Genomic DNA, 16,036 nt, shown 5'->3' with positions numbered 1-16,036 from the left:
AAGATATGTGATGCTATTTTATCACCAATTTGCATGCCTCAACTTATTACTTTCAGGTAGGGAGAACAATCCAAGATAAATTCATGTGAGAACCACAAAAAGCAGAGTACAGAAACATCTGGGTACAGCACAACCATCTATCAACTTAATGTTTGGCCTGGAATGAATGCTGGCGCCCATTTTAAAAGCAGCCTTGCAGCACGAGGAAGGAAGAAACATCAGTTACTTTCTGAAACGCTGACACCATTCTCAAGTTTCGTGATACAGGGAAAAATCATTTGGATTAATTTCTGGAAAATTTACCAACTTCTCCATACAGAGGTTTGAAAACACGAAAATATTTAAACTCTGGCAAAGATCTCTTCGCATTTCTGGAAGACTTTTCCCGCATCACATGCAGACAGCTTAACCCAGAGTTGAAGGCTCCACAGGCACAAGGTAAATTCAAACCACCTCCGCAGCCTTTCACAAGATCAAACTTAGTGCAAGAATACAGATTCATTGCCATTTGCTCCGACTTGTGGATTTTCCCACTTTTAAAAACTGAGCTTTATATTGCCTCCATTGCATGTTTCACTGTCCCAAATTAGAAGGGGGAATAAGGAAAAAATAATCACAAAAACCCTACAGCCTCAGGTCTCCTGAAATGACACTTGTGAGAATCGAGAGACATCCCACCATATGCATTCAGTCTATCTAAAAAATGCTTAGATGGTGAGCAACAGCTGCTAGAGAGAAAGGCCAGGCTGCTCCTATTCTAGAAAGGAAGATGGGGGGAATCTGTTTGATTTTCAACAGCATCTAGGCACTTCCAAAAGTCTCTCTTGGTCGAGAGCTTTTCACTGGAGTTAACCAGTGACAACTCCCCACCATCACCCCTTTATCTTTCTTTTATTTGTTTTTAGTGTTCTCGGATGTGTTATGTGATTGCCTGTAGAGCAGCACGGATATCGCCAACGAGGACATGTCTCACAGAGGCCCCATCTGCGAAGAGGACATGGCCATGTGGAAAAGCTATTGCTGAACAGGAAACTATTGAATGGAGCAGAAAATATATGTGCTGGGAAGATGCTATTAAGGGATCCAGATGGCATTGAGATGGTGTTAGGAGCAGAGCAGACAGAATTCCAGCAAGTGTGACTAATAGGCATTGGCAAGGACATGAATTTCTTTTGAATTACTGTAACTCTACCCAGTCACTAAATCCACGGAAAACATTTAGGATTTACTGGGGTTGCAGTTTGACAGCAGAAGGAAAAAGTTCAGATTTGTTCCAGCTGAAAAGGTCCTTCAGCCGTTGCCACTTAAGTCTTTAGTGAAGTTCTTTTAAAATATATTACTTTTATTTATAGGTTCTGAAATACTGGTTTCTGCAGTTACCACCTTCCCTCTAAAAGGTGCTAATGCCTAAATGCTCTCTGCTTTGCTACACCCCACAGTGCATGAACTCAACAGTTTGACCACTTTTTCTTCTCATAAGATCTGCAGAATATAAACAAAAATGATTTCAGAGGAAGCAGCAAGAAGTGTGAGAAATGACAGCATTAGCACTGCCTTTTATTGTCTCTTCAGAAACGATGATGCTGGGAGAGAGTTTCACATTTGAAGTTATAAAAGGTCTGACGAAAGAGCACTTTGTTCTCAAGAGAAGGAGGAAAAACTGATAAAGTCTTTCAAGTTTCTCACTGAAAATTTACTTTCCACGCTCAAGAAAAATGAGGCAAAAGATACATTTTTAAAAGCTCTCATTCATTCACAGGAGGTGAATACAGATTCAAAGGATTAATATGGATTTTTTTTCTCCTTTATGTCTTTCCTGCTTTTGTTTTCAGAAGTTAGCTTCTAACCACGGGGTGTATATGGAAATGCCTGGAGGCTCACAATCCATTCCTGCTCTGCAGACTCCCCTCGCTGGCTTCTGCTGGTTTTCCCCTATTTTTCACATTCCTTCATGACAGCAGCTAACTGGAGAGGCTGGGCTCAGTCCAGAAGACCAGACGCATTGTACTGTAGGTTAATGGGATTTCAAAGACCACAATAAACTACAGAAATGGAAATAACTCCCTCATAAGCTGTGGCATTTCTTTCCCCACTTTCCAATTTGAAAGTTTGCATTCTTCCCCCTGTTTTCTGCCAGAATTAACTTCTGGCAGCAGTCTGTAAAAGGAAGGATTAACAGGGGAGCTCATGTTGCTCGCTCCTCCTTAGCAGCTACATAAAATTGAGTAAACCAGTCCTGCTGAGGCGCACAAGGACACAGGAGGATGACGAGCACAGCAGACCTATTCCCCTCCCATATGAATCTGTTTTCCTCCAAACCCCTTCTGTTCTTTAATCACAGCTACCCCATTCACCTCTCCTGTACAGAGAGGACACATCCAGCCGAGCCACGAGGATTGTTCCGGAGTGGACCACAGCACATTATTCCTGAACCCCAAAAGCCTGGGGGAAGATAGTGATTTATCTTGTGCTACTTTGAGAAGGAGCTTCCTCTATGAAGAAAGAACTTGGCCCAGTTTCTTGTCCAACGCACAGAAAGTGCCAGAAAACACAAAATAAAGCCCAACCATATCCTTTGACTGCTTAAGTCTAGAAGCATAAGAAAAAAATCTTTATGGAGTCGATTCTGCAATGCTGAATGGAGTGCTTGAGAGTCTGAGAAGACACCTGAAGCAGTAATAGTAGTCAACAGTAAGGAAAAAGGAGCAGGGACTGGCTTACTAGTTCTGCAGCAAAGAGAGCTCCAGCAGAAAGAGAACACTTTGCACCAAGCCATTCACTGTTAGAGCTGAGCAGTGAAAAGGGTGATTAAAAACAAACAAATCCATGCTTTTTGGAACAGCTTTGTAGCTAAACGACTAGCATCAGGGTCTGGGACAAGTACTTAAATCAGCCATAACACAAAAAGTGGTTCAGTAAAAAGCGACAGAAGAAACAGCCTGGAATTAGATCCTGGGACTGTGGCCTCTATGCATCCATAGCCTCAGGAGCACGTGGTACTGAAATGGGAAAGAGAAGAAAAGACAAAATATCACCGTGAAACAACTGCAGAAGCCTCTTTGCTGAAACAGCTTTCAGTGTACGGTTCATCACTGGATAGTAGCTCTGCACCATCAATGGTTTTACTGGGAACAGGCCTGTGTTTCTGTCATACTTCGTGTGAAAGGTTTGACGCAATTTCATGAAAGGAGGAGAGAGATGAGGTTAGTAATCAAAGTAATTCTTTAAAAACAGAGAAAAACATTACCTAGGGGAGTTTAGGGCTACCTTTGAGCAGAACCAAACACCACAATCCTGTTTAACAAGCAGGTACTTGTGAGCTCCACTTGTCCCTGCCCAGGAAATAGATTTTAATTCAGGGTGAAGCCAGACATCTCTATCCCCACTGCCAAGAGCCTTGTGCAATATGAAGTGGTCCTGGGCTATGTAGCAATCCAGCTGTTTCCCCCTACACACACTGTCCCTGAAGCTGCTCAGTTAATAGATGGCAAATGCTGTTCAGTGAAGATAAACACCGAATAATGAGTCTTGGAGATGAAAATAAAGAGACTGAACGTCTCCTACATGAAAGGGTGCTGCAGCCCATACCAGCCCTGGGAGGGAGAGACTGAGGAGGTACTGTAGAAATACTCTGAAAACCTTCAGCTCCCAGAAGGCAGCAAACAGGATTCTGGCTTTACTGATATAAGGGCATATTATTAATCAGGAGTGACGGGTTTAATGTTGCTGAGGAGATGCTGAATACTTCCACAGCAGTATAAACATCAGGTTTCAGAGGGTCTAGTGCACCCTAGCAAAGGAAAAACCTGAATGAGCTCAGGTCAAACAAACATCCACAATACACAAAAGCAGATGGAGACAGGTTTATCCCCCTGAAAAGGGGAAGCCACAGCATACTATCCTTTACCAGAACTCAAACATATGATAGAATAAAAAAAGGGAGATGTATGCCTTGGGTCTCCGGAACTATTACACCACCTTGAGGGAACTATAGAAGTGAGTCCCTAAGATTAGGTGTACAGCCCAAAAACGTATTGGAAGAGCTTAGCTGAACATGTGTTATTTTCAAACACCTCCCCGCTGCTATGGAACTGGGCTTTCAAAGCCGTAAAACAAGCTCCAGAGGCAAAGCACAAGAGCAAAGTCATAACGTACAGGCCAGTAATTTCTGCTTTCTGCAAGATTCTGCTTGCTGCAAAATCTTGCTTTCAGTCCTATGAGGCAGTAACACTTTATAGCGATGGAGCTGAAAATATAAAAGAATTAAGAAGTGAAACGCCAGCCAAAGTGTTACATTAGCTGAGAATAAACTCAGCCTGTCAAGATCTGATTTGCTCAGCTTAAATAAAAGGAACTTTATTAAACATTCAGAAACAGATGAACTTTTCTGGGCTCAGTATTTACTGTGTCCCCTGCTTTGGAATGGAAGCTGTAAATGCTTTAATAAATACATGGAACGGTTGTCTACCTCCACTGTAGCTTTTGTAAATGCTCATGTATCCTCTGCCGAAACGCTGTTTTGTAACTTCTCTTTCACTGAATCACAACAGGTACCCCTCTGCCATCTGCAGCAATGCACAAGGGGAAACATCCCTCTTTTATCTTCAGTGCTACACACACATCAGCATCACAAAAGCTGGATTCTAAACCTCTTCACACACATGCCAACAGATCCTGTATTTACAGTCGAGATTTGGTCAAAATAAGAAACAAACAGCAATGCTGTCTCCACAGGAAAGAAAGTCCACAGGGGGAATAGTGACGCAGGAGCCAGTTTTATGAATTAACTGCGAGCAAGAGACCCCAAACATTAAAGGAAAAGAGCCTCCAGCCTCCCAAAAGACAGAAAAGCTTACAAAGTATCAAAATGCAGGAAAGATCAGGGGCTGAGGCTTTCTGCTAATGCTTCATGGATTTCTCATGTCCATAAAAGCTGGCGGGAAAGTAAAAAGTGTGCTCAGGAAAAGAACATCCTACTTCAAAAATACAAGGAAAATATGTTCTATCGATGCTACCATGCTGTTCCCTGAATAGCAGGCAGCCTACGTACATAGGCAGTCTATACGCATATACTTTTTCATGCATTGCAGCATGGTGAGGTCCTGCACCTGGTGCTCTACCATGAGATGGCAATAACCACAGCAGGCAGTGAAACTACCCTGCGCATTTCCCTTCTCATTAGTTCCACCAAAAATAGTGGAATCTTCTCAGCCTTCTCTTTGCTTTGCCTACCTGAGCGTGTCAACCTCCTCCTTGGTGATGACAGTACTTTGCTCAGCTGTACACTCTTGAGACTTCAGGACCTTCATCTCCACCTCCAGCTGCAGAAGAGAAAAGGCATTAGTTCCTCCAGCACTAATAAGGGCACACATGAACAGCAAAGGGAGGAGGAAGAAATCTTGATGTTCTGCCCAGATGAGACCCTTCTCAGGATATGGACATGAAGCACAACTCTTCATGTGTTGAATGTCAAAACCTCTGTTAACCCTGCTTCCCTTTGCAATCCCTTTTGCCTTCCCCAACATTTTCTCCACAGTAGATGACACACAGAAAGTTGATCGTTTCTAAGCAAAGCTTCTGCTTCTCTTCCAGGTATTTCTCCTACCTGTCCCCCACGGATAATGGGATGCAGAGAATTATCTGTGTGGTATTAGGAGCACACTGGCACCCGAGATTCAGTATTGACAATTCAACCTCATTTAGCTTCAATTCCTCCCTAGAACAAATGAACCACAGGATTACGCTGCCTTGTTCAGGACAACTCTCAGACACATACACTGAATCCAGAAGACAGGGGAGTATTTCCAGCACTTTCCAATATACAATTCTAGCTCAAGTAGCTGCTCAGGTAGCTCTGGTGGAACAAACAAACAATTAAGAATACTTTCTGCCTCTGGCCTTGTTTGGAAAGGAACTCACAAGAAAGTACTTCAAAACTCTGCAGACATGAAAACTTCTTACCCAGACTCTACCGTTCCCAGGCTCCCTGACTTATGGGAATCTGTATCCCTAATTCAGCTATGAAGACAATGCTTAGACTGATAAACTACTTAAGTAACTTGTTTCAAAACCCCTCAGAAAATGATTTATTATGAAGTGTAATCAGAGACAAACTACCTAGAGAATACTCAAACTTCTGTTCCAGCACCTTCTCCCAGCTAAGACCTCCTTTACACTCCTCCTTGAGATTTTGGATTTCCTTTTGTCACCTGTCTTTTACCACCTGGCAACTAATTCCCCTAATAAATCTATTGACAGAAACTATATTTTTCACTCAGTAGGAAAACAGTAAGCAATCCAGCCCTAATTACAGATGCAAAACTTATGACCACAGAGAGCTCAGCATCAGGGAAATAATCCAATAATACAACATTCCATTCAATAGCACAGATTAGACTTGTAGAGCAAAATCATATTGCAACGGCAAACTTCTTGCAAAGACAGCAAGCTGGCAGAAACTCCCCAATTTTACAAGGAAGAAGAGCATATTGACATGTGCAGTTATATTGCTCAGCCCGAACTGAAATTTTGACATATTGCCTCTTTGGCCTTCCATGCTTACCAGAAAAGACAGACAGACCGTGGCAGCACTGTTAGCAGGAAAGGGCAGAAAAGGGATGGTTGGATTATTCTCCCTCCCCTTTCTGATACCACAGGGATGGAACAGAAGAGAGAGGGTAGAAAAGAGGTTTTCGCCAAGTTTCCCCCTGGCACCCCAAAGCCCTGCATTCTCCCCCTGCCTGTCAAAAGGCATCCAGGAAGGAAAAATAAGCAAAGGCCCACCTGCATCATCAGGCTGTACAAATGTTAATGTATATTAGCTGCCTGATAAGATTATCACAGCCAGAAATGCTTCCCTCAATTTTCTGATTACTGAGCTTATCTCTCCCAGCTCAGCCCATCACAGATGGCTGGGGATAAAGCAAGCATGCCAGATAATTCCAGGAATGTGAATAAAAGGTACCAGGACGAGGAGCAGGCTTCAATTCCAGCCTACTTCTAGCAGGAAAACATTCATTACATCTCCCTTTTCCCACGTCTGCTGAAGCCTGGATGTGTTTGCTATTAAGAGTTTTGTGCTGCTTTCTGGACTGCATGTGGACAGCATTTGAAGATGGAAGGGCCGGTAAATATGTTATTTATCATAGGCTAAGCGGGCTCAGCCTTGAGCCCAACTGCCACCTGTTCACCGACATGAGCAGATAAATCACGGCCGCCTTCTCGGGGGAGAAGGGGGGGCAGAGCGGGTGGGCAAGTAATCTGTTGTTGTGATCTGGGGTTTCTTGTGTTGGCTGCGTAGAAAGGAAAAAAATGGAGTGTGTAATGGGAAAAGGAGACGGGAGACTGAACGCACACATGCTCAAGTGAATGCTGCCGTGAAAAGTATCAGTGCAGGTCTCGCCTGATATACAGTGGTGACAAATTAGTGCCAGGTACGCTCAGTCGCGGTGTGATGAGATTCTGCTGGGTTTCTAAGAATAAGCCGTTGAAAGAGAATGAGGAGGGAAGGGCACAGGGACTGTAAGGGCATTTTATGTCATTTCTGTGTCCTCCCAATTTTCAAGCGCCAAAACTACCTGGACTGAAAATCTGACGTGCATGAGGTGAGAAGGGAGAGGAGGGCACAGTGATATGTTTACAGATGAAACTGGCTTGAGCGTTAAATGTTGACACGGACCTGCTTCCCAGAACTAGGATTAAAACTACTGGAGAGTTTCAAGTTCAGGCCAAGGCACAACTTTGTGCCACAGCAAATTATTGTCATTAAAACCTCATTAACCGTTTATGAAAAAAAGAGAGTAAAACAATTAAGGTATTAAATATTTCATTCAAAATATGCTGGTTTCCTTGCATTGTTAGGGTTTCAGTGAGGAAAACATCCCTGCCTGCCAATCTCACAGAAGATATTGGAAATGTTATTTATGTTATTTATGTCTTTTCCAGGGCAAAAAGAAAGTTAGTTGAGATAAGATGGAGTGGCTTATTGTTGGGATCTAATTCTGCTTTTCCAAAGGCAACACAGTGCAGGCAAATAGGTCTTCATGAAACAAGAATGAAGAGAACAGCAAAAAAAGAGCAAAAAATAAGGAATCTGTTGATAAAACCTTCCTCTTACTTGCAGTTTCGCCTGCTGGACAATGCAAGCAGAACATGATGTCACCAGCCTCTGGTCAGACCTGGCACACTCGTACCAGCGTAACGCTGCGTCGGACATTGCCACTACCTGCTCCTCCAGCTGGACCTTCCCTGCGGTTCTGCGCATGATGCAGTCAAGACAGAAAGCAGAGAAAAGAGAAAGAAGCAGCAAAACTGAATGGGGAAAACAAGCAACAGGAAGGCAGTAATAGGAGAAATACAACCTCATGTTCTACATAATTTTCAGCACTATGTGCAAACCTCAGAGGCAAGGAGGTTACCAAGACACAGCCTCTCAGGATAGCTCCAGGGACCAGGTGATAAACGTGAAATGACTCACCACGGTGGCAGAGTTTGTCCTTTCCTGTTGACTTGTCCTCTCGGCACCAGTGGCAAAGAATGGCCTCAAGAAGGGATAAGGAGAGGGACCCAGTCCCCTCTTGCTGTTTTCACTACCTAATTACCATCACATCCCTTTTCCTCAATTAATTTCCAGTCCTAGTCTCTCTTGTTCATCAGATGCCGCTTTCAGCAGGCATTTTCTGCTTTTTGGACTAACTCGTTATTCCTGTCTAAACTCTTCCAATTTTTATCAATAATTTTATATAACTATCTGAGTTAAACTTTTATTACTTTGAATACATTAAACTAGTAGAAGCCATTACCCAGCACAGAGGGGAAAAGGGCTGCTCAAATTACACCTCATTGCTGTATTCCCCCATTCAGTACCAAATGACCTAGGTCAGGCTTGGATCCTTTAGCTCTCTTTTATGTTGATCTGGCTTTTTTAACTAGCATTGACAGCAGAAAGAGAACATTGTCCTGAAATCCAGCATTGCACCTCTTATCCTGAAAACTGCACAAGGGGGACTTAAATACCTACAACTTCTGCAGGAGCTTCAGGGTTAATATCGCCCAGCATCAGACCCCCAGCAATACCCACACTGTACAGAACACATTAGCAACCTGAAAAGAAACCAAGCTATTATTTTCATTTCTTTTAAAGTTATCCAAGGTTTTTATGACACTAGAAAAGGCAGAATAATGAGTAATGTCAGAGCCCATGAGTTGTGAATAAAACACATAAACAGGTACTTAACATTTTGTCTATGTGATGTTCTCTTCTCAGAATATACTGGAGCCTCTTGCTCTCAACCTAAAATGATCCTGTTTATCCTGAACCTTTTCTACTCTCCTTCACTTCATAAGCATGAATTTCAGTCCAGCTTTATTGCTCTCAATAGAAAGTGATCAGGACACATCCAGTATATAGAATAATTTTAGAATGTCCACTTCCATAAACATGCAAGTGCCCCAGAAGATGAAATGCAAATACTTTTTCCAAAATAAGTACTGTCATCATTATTTACAAACCGAGAAAGAGGAAGGAAGAACATGGATGGATTTTTGTCTAGTATTTAATTAAATGAAATAATGTTCTTCTTTCAGCCTTACTTTTAAACCTGCTTGGACAGGATTTCAAGATGGTGGTTCTCCTCCAAGTGTTAATGACATAGCAAACACCCACAGCAGTCTAAGAAGTATGTTCCTTGCTGGTTCTTTCTTCTGTAGGAATTACTTAAACATATATGAGATGACAGGAGAAACATAAAATTATAAATTCATCTCCTGACAGCTAGAAGAAACAAAACTTTACTTTAGAGACCTGATTTTCTTGGTATATTTCTGGTGTTTGTGATTTCTGACCCATATTTGTCCCCTCCAAAACAAGTAGTCTGAGGCCCCGCAATGCCACGGACCTGCTGCTCCTCCCACTCGATTCCAGCGGGCTTCAGCATTCATGAAGACAAGCCTTTCCAAAGCATCCTACTGACCACTACTGTCCACATCCCATCTTCAAAATGAGACTTATCACAGGACTTAAACTTCTCAATGAAATCAGTCCCCTTTGAAAACAGTGTTTAAGAACTTCTGAAAATTTTAATGCACTGCCCAAAATAATGACCAAATCTCTGTTCAGGTGCCTCATTTTGGGCAGTAAAGGACTCAAAATCTGAAGTATTTCAACTCACTGCTAAAGTTAGCATTTGCGTGTTGAAAAGAAGGGGCTGGTTTATTCGCCCACATCATGTACACGTATTTCACAGAACACATGCTGGAGACATAGAGTTATTATTTGAATAATGAGTGCATTTTAGTGAGGGGCTGATACAGCAATCTTATCCTGATGAAGTGTGTCTGCACGTCATTCAGCATTCTTGGAACTGTAAAAAGCAGGAAATGCTGAATCCATTATAAATGTCTAAAGGTTTATTTAACAATGGGCTGATGCAACATCCTTTGAAAGGCCTTCCTCAGCAAAAGAGCTGATTTTAAAAGGCAGAGATAAATAGGAACTGAATTGCACGGAGCCAGCACGGAAAGGTGAATTGAGAGGTTGTGTTTGACTACAAGTCTCAACACAATTCAAGAAGCTATTTAAATACATAAATATTTAAATGTATGAAAACCAAGCAGACTTGGAAAGGAAAAGTGTACACTAAAATAGACAAGAACAGAGAAATGGGACCCTGAGTATGACCCTTACGCTGAGGTTTGAAAACAGGCAAACTACTGTTCCCCAGGAGCTTGATACGCCAGTTATTCTAGTGATGCTATTTGTGCTTCTCTCCAAAGGATGTAGCAGTGACTAAGGATCTTATTTGCCTCTCTTCCCACGGAGCGGCATGGCAAGCTTGGTGTCCTCCTGTTGTCTACAAGCTTATGCATCTGGCGTCAGGACAGAAACCAAACATATGTGAACGCCAGTGAGTTTAACCTGGGTGTCCAGCAATGCTACAAGGTAGTAAGACACTACACTGAGCACTTCCATAGATCATTCTGCTCAGCAAAAGAACTATCACCTCTTCCATATGCCCAGCCCACTGACATTCTGAAAGGCTGTTCCCCTAAAACATCTGCAGAGAAGTACACATGGGGATAACTAAGCCTCACCAGATTTCTTGGTAAACTTCACTCTTCTTCAAAGAAACAGGACAACACTTGCAAAACAAAATATTACTTGCCATTTAGAAACAGGCTAAGCAGCCCAGGATTAGTTGGTACATTTTCTTGGGAAAATTAATCCTTGATGCTATTGTTAAAAAAAAGCAAGGAAAGACAAGGAAAATCAGATATTCAATAAAAAGTGCTTTAGAACTACCTATTTTACACTTTGTTGAAGCAAAAACTTATATTTTTTTCTCTTTAAAGACCAAGGCTAGCTGCATCAGAGTTGCCAGTCTCTATGGGTTACCCATCTGTAACAAACTTGGTGTTCTTTTATCACTGAGAAGACATGGCTAGAAGCAACACTTCCAGCAAACAGTTTCCTAAAAACGTACTCATGCATATATATTATTGTAGCTACACACAAACTGCAAAACGGACATATGCTGACTTCTCCCTCTCTCCAATACAGTCTGGATTGTGGCTTTTCTCCTCCTGTTGCAATAAAAAGAGAGCAATTTTTCAAGTTTATACCGAATGTCATTCTATTTCATTTCCAAATATAATCTCCCAGAGAGAAGGTTCGCTTGCCCTATTTCCAATCTCTAAAGTTAATACACAAATTTATATTCCTTTCTCCCACTCGCTCTCCTAAATTAAGAGGCGTAATTACTAGGAACGCTTGCTACAAACGAATAAACTGCCAAGGGAGAAGGAGCTGTCACCGCTGGACGTCTGCAGCAGCCACCCTCCTCTCTCTCCCATCCCCAGAGGATCCTGCTTATGAGGCAGTTTCTATCTTTCCTATTAGCAGGGATAGCTCACACACAGAAGCAGACACCAACCCCTCCCTTTCCAGGCAGGACAATCATAAGGAACAAAATTACAAAATTAACTTCAGCCTGTCAAGGAGCCACCAGTGCTTGCAAGGATCGTTGCTCCCAAATTCACCTTTTGCCTCTCCCTGGTTCTGCTGACCCCTCGGGCAACGTCAGGTTTCCTTAATGACAGCGGAGGAACTCAGATCTGCGATCTAAAAATTCAGCCCCAGTCTCGTCCCTCTCCCCCTCCCCATCTCCAGCACCCTCTCAAAAGGAAGATTGATTATTATAATCAGACTTAGCTCTGACACAGCATTTGCATTTTCAAAGCACAGCATAGTCATTAACTAATTCATCTACCCCAAGGGAGCCCTAACGAGCTTTCACCTTTCTCCCCTCTGATTCCCAATCTGCAGGCAGCCCACAGCTTTTCTTCAAACACCTCCCCTCTACATTGTGCTGCACAAGCGTAACTTGGTGAAACTCCAGACAAGCTCAGTGAGCCAAATTCAGCCCCGCTGCAAAGGAACACAGCTCTGCTGCTAGCAGCTGAAGAGGATGAATGCACAGACACCCTATTTAAACCAGTTATCCTAAGGTCTCCATATGTAATCACAATGGTATAGGGTATTACAGGAAACCGTTTCTGTTCCCAAAATAAGGCCAATGCCACGGGGGTCCCAAAATTACCATGCTCCCATATGAGCAGCATCAGCTGCGAGCTTGAGCTGTGTGCCCAGCTGCAAGTGTGTGAAGAAGGAAGCATCATCACATCACACCCTCCAAACCCCCAGCCTCCTCCTGCACAGCCCATCCAACAAGCTCTTCCCCAAACACCTGCAACACACCTTCACCCCAGGACTCAGCCTCCTGCCCCTGCTTAAGTCTCTTCTCACACCGCAACGCTGCCAGATGCCGACCCTCCCCACTCACCCACCTCCCTTTGGTCATCTCTGCATCCTGCCCCAGCAGAACCGCAGAGCCCCGCACTCGCTCCATGCAGCGGCGGATTATTGTTGATGAGCGATAATGTCTAACTGGAAGCGCTTTCAAATACTCCTATCTGGAATACTTAAGAGAAAAAAAAAATCAGGAAAATATTTATTTTCTTGCTTTTTAATCTACAGCAAATAGGACTATTACTTGAAAAGGGGATAATGTGACAGTACTGATACTGTTACCCTGCAGCGATGCAGTAAGGACCAAGATCTGGTATCTCAATTGGAGGTGCAGAAGGTCATGCAAAACCCTGCAGCTGTCAACAGCCTGAATGCTCCAGCTGACCCACTCAGTGTAACACTTGGGGCTCTTGTTCACAAGTGGTATATACACCACCACACACCGGCTCTGGAAGGAGCCTGTCCTTTTGTTTGAAAGACAGATGCTCTGGTGATGCTACAGCATATCTGAAGGCAACTGCCCTGGTCACCAGCACAGATCCCATGACAACAGCAAGTAATGTGCAACACCGGTCATCACGTGGGTGCCAACTTAGGATGGGTTTTGACAGTTTTGTCTTCTTAAGCTTTCTTCCCCACTTTATGCTCTATTTATTTCTTTCCGGTACTCTGGGATGGGTGCAAGATGTGACAGTTTGGAAAGATGCACTACTGGACATTTCAGCAGGATGGAAGCTGGCTCAGAGCTCAAGATGAACAAAACCGCAATGTTCACAGGGAAGAAGAGCAAATATCCTGTGCAAGAGACCCACTGAGCAAGGGAACTGGAGATGTTAACTTAAACTATGAGTTTATTCAAGTATAATTACATATTTCAACTCTCACACCCAGAGGAAGGAGCAGACAAGGAATCTCTTCCTCTCCACCTTGCTGCAGCCCTGTCCTGTCCATGCTCCCAGGCACCGCTATGAGACCCCACCACCACTGCACGACAGCAAAAAACCCTGACAGCTTCACATCCAAAAATCCTCTTTGCTCTAACAGCTCATTCTGAAGAAAGATCACCTCATTTCCATGTTCATTCAGCTCAGAGTCTCTCTGCTGTTATCAGCCTCGCTCCACCACTTTCACCAGCATGTAGATGACTGTTCCGTTTAATTACTACCGAAAGCTCCTCCCACCAGAGAGAGCAAAACAGCTGGTGTCCACCGAGAGAAGGAAACTCTGGAGTAATTAGCCTTAACTGGCTGACACCTCCTACCCATTACTGCTGGTTAGAACAGCAAAACACAGAATAACGGTCTCTTTAGGGAAACCGTCAAGGTGTTGGACTGAGTGTGCCACGACCCCGTCCAGTGCAGCCGCAGCACTGGTGCAATGAGGTTGTCTGCTCTTAAGAAGAGCATCACACAGGTCACTTCTTTCATGCAGGAGTAGACACTTTTGCTAGAAGCAAGTCTTCTAGCGGCTGTAATTCACAGGCAAAGCAACAAATAAATTGGAAAAGATGTCATACCTCCTCCATACAAAGTATGAATACAGTTTGTTTCCTGAAAATATACCCTCAAGGAGTTTCTGGAGCATTCAGTCAACAATTCACATTAAATGGTAGCTTGTAATCCCACCTCTTGCCTCGCCCCGTGCTCCCCCCCATCAGTCTTCTTGTTGAAAAATCATCACATAATAAACAGTCAGAGAAGAACCTATGCATTTTACCAACCACCTAAGAAGATCAAAGGGGAAAGAGGAATGTAACATCCATTTTTGTTCCTTTGTCTCCTAACATAAATACAGTGTAATCAACCTCTGCTTAATATTGTAAGGGAGCAAAAGAGCCTTCACCAAGTGCTAGACTTGAAAATTGAACTTAATCCTCTTGCTCCGACTCACATGGAACAACCCACAGCCTGTACTTCAACATGCTTTTAAGAACAGCCCTCTTGCTCCCACTGCATCTCCAGGCCAATTCTGCAGTTCACTACAGCTGGGAGCACTGTTTTCTGGCACATCTCGGCAGAGAAAGGGAGGGTGAGCGGGGGCCAGCAGAACTTCATGCTCAGGGTGCTTTCTGAACTCCCAGAGATAGGAAATATGAGGATGGGGCAAGGGATCCATCTATAGGAAAGCAGCAGCTCTCTCGACAGAGCCTCCCAGCTGCCTTCAAGAAGTGGCAGGCGCTTGAAGGAGTCCTGTTCCCCAAACCCTTCCCCAAAGAACAGGCAGCAGATTTAAGGTTTTCTAGCTAAATGACCCATCCTGAGGCCCTCCTGCGACAACAAGCAGTGAGCTTTTAATGCATAAGAAGTGGGAAACCTCTCTCTGTGCCAAAAAGCAAAGGTTACAGGGCCCTGCCAAGACTGCTCTGCCCATTTCAGCCTCTCGGGGTTATGCCTGCGGTCCCCTTCAGTTGCCAGGAAGCAATCACAGAACGAAAAGCAAAAAGCAATTCCCTCTCAAATACCGTATGTTCAGTTCTGGTGCCAAAGCAGAAACGTGGCATTTTAATCCTTGGTGAACATGTTCTTGCTGCCACCAACAATAAACTCCAAGGTCCAGCTCGGAGGGGAGGGAAGGTGTAATAGGTGTGCAGTGGATGACATTAGCACCAAATACAGCATCAACAGGACAGGGCCTGGCAGGAGCTCAATTTTATACAGCCAGTCTTTAGAGGTTAATGAAATATTCATAAATAAGTTAAAATTCTCCTGACAAGCTAGATCCTGTAATACAACAAAGAGTTGTCAGCCTCAATTAAGCGATTCCAAAGAGGCAGGGCACTGCCATTCATTATTTACCAAGAGGTCACAGGAAAAGTCTGCTCTATGATCTTCTTGTCTCTGTGGATAAATTAGGTTTTACAGCTCCTGCTGGAGGACTCTGCTGCCCTGACAGAGTGGCTCAGAGAGACCCCAGCCTGCCACCACTACTACCTACCCCCAGCATCTATCAGCCAAAGGCAAAAAACACTGGGAACAAGCTCTTCTGAGGGCACTGAGACACAAAGATCAAAAGCAAAACAAGTAACATAGCAAGCTGATCGGGTTGTCAGTGCAAGGACTAAGACAGTCTTGAAAATTCATGGTTTTTAAGACTTTATCTCCCTTTTTCTACACACAAAGCCAGCCCCGGGCAAGAAGAAAAGTATCCAGCAACCTTTGATCTGCAGGCACATCCACTGTGCATGCTCTCAATGCCCCCCTAGATCCCACAGCTAGAGATCTTCTCAATCTC

The 16,036-nt window shown here is 43.6% G+C and overlaps 1 protein-coding gene across 5 annotated transcripts in view; it reads right to left on the bottom strand.

Annotated features, from left to right (window-relative positions):
- The window catches only part of MAD1L1 (mitotic arrest deficient 1 like 1), a 379,577-nt gene that overhangs the window by 166,059 nt on the left and 197,482 nt on the right, over positions 1–16,036 (bottom strand). For all 5 annotated transcript variants that reach the window (XM_030002286.2, XM_030002288.2, XM_030002287.2 and 2 more), the window contains one exon: positions 5,233–5,321. In XM_030002286.2, coding sequence (XP_029858146.1) covers positions 5,233–5,321 — 89 coding nt within the window. The remainder of the gene's footprint in view (positions 1–5,232; positions 5,322–16,036) is intronic.

This window comes from Aquila chrysaetos, chromosome 25 (genome assembly GCF_900496995.4).
Source record: "Aquila chrysaetos chrysaetos chromosome 25, bAquChr1.4, whole genome shotgun sequence".
Classification (NCBI taxonomy): Eukaryota; Metazoa; Chordata; class Aves; order Accipitriformes; family Accipitridae; genus Aquila; species Aquila chrysaetos.
Note: the sequence above shows the minus strand (reverse complement) of the source record. Positions and strands in the feature narration are given on the sequence as shown.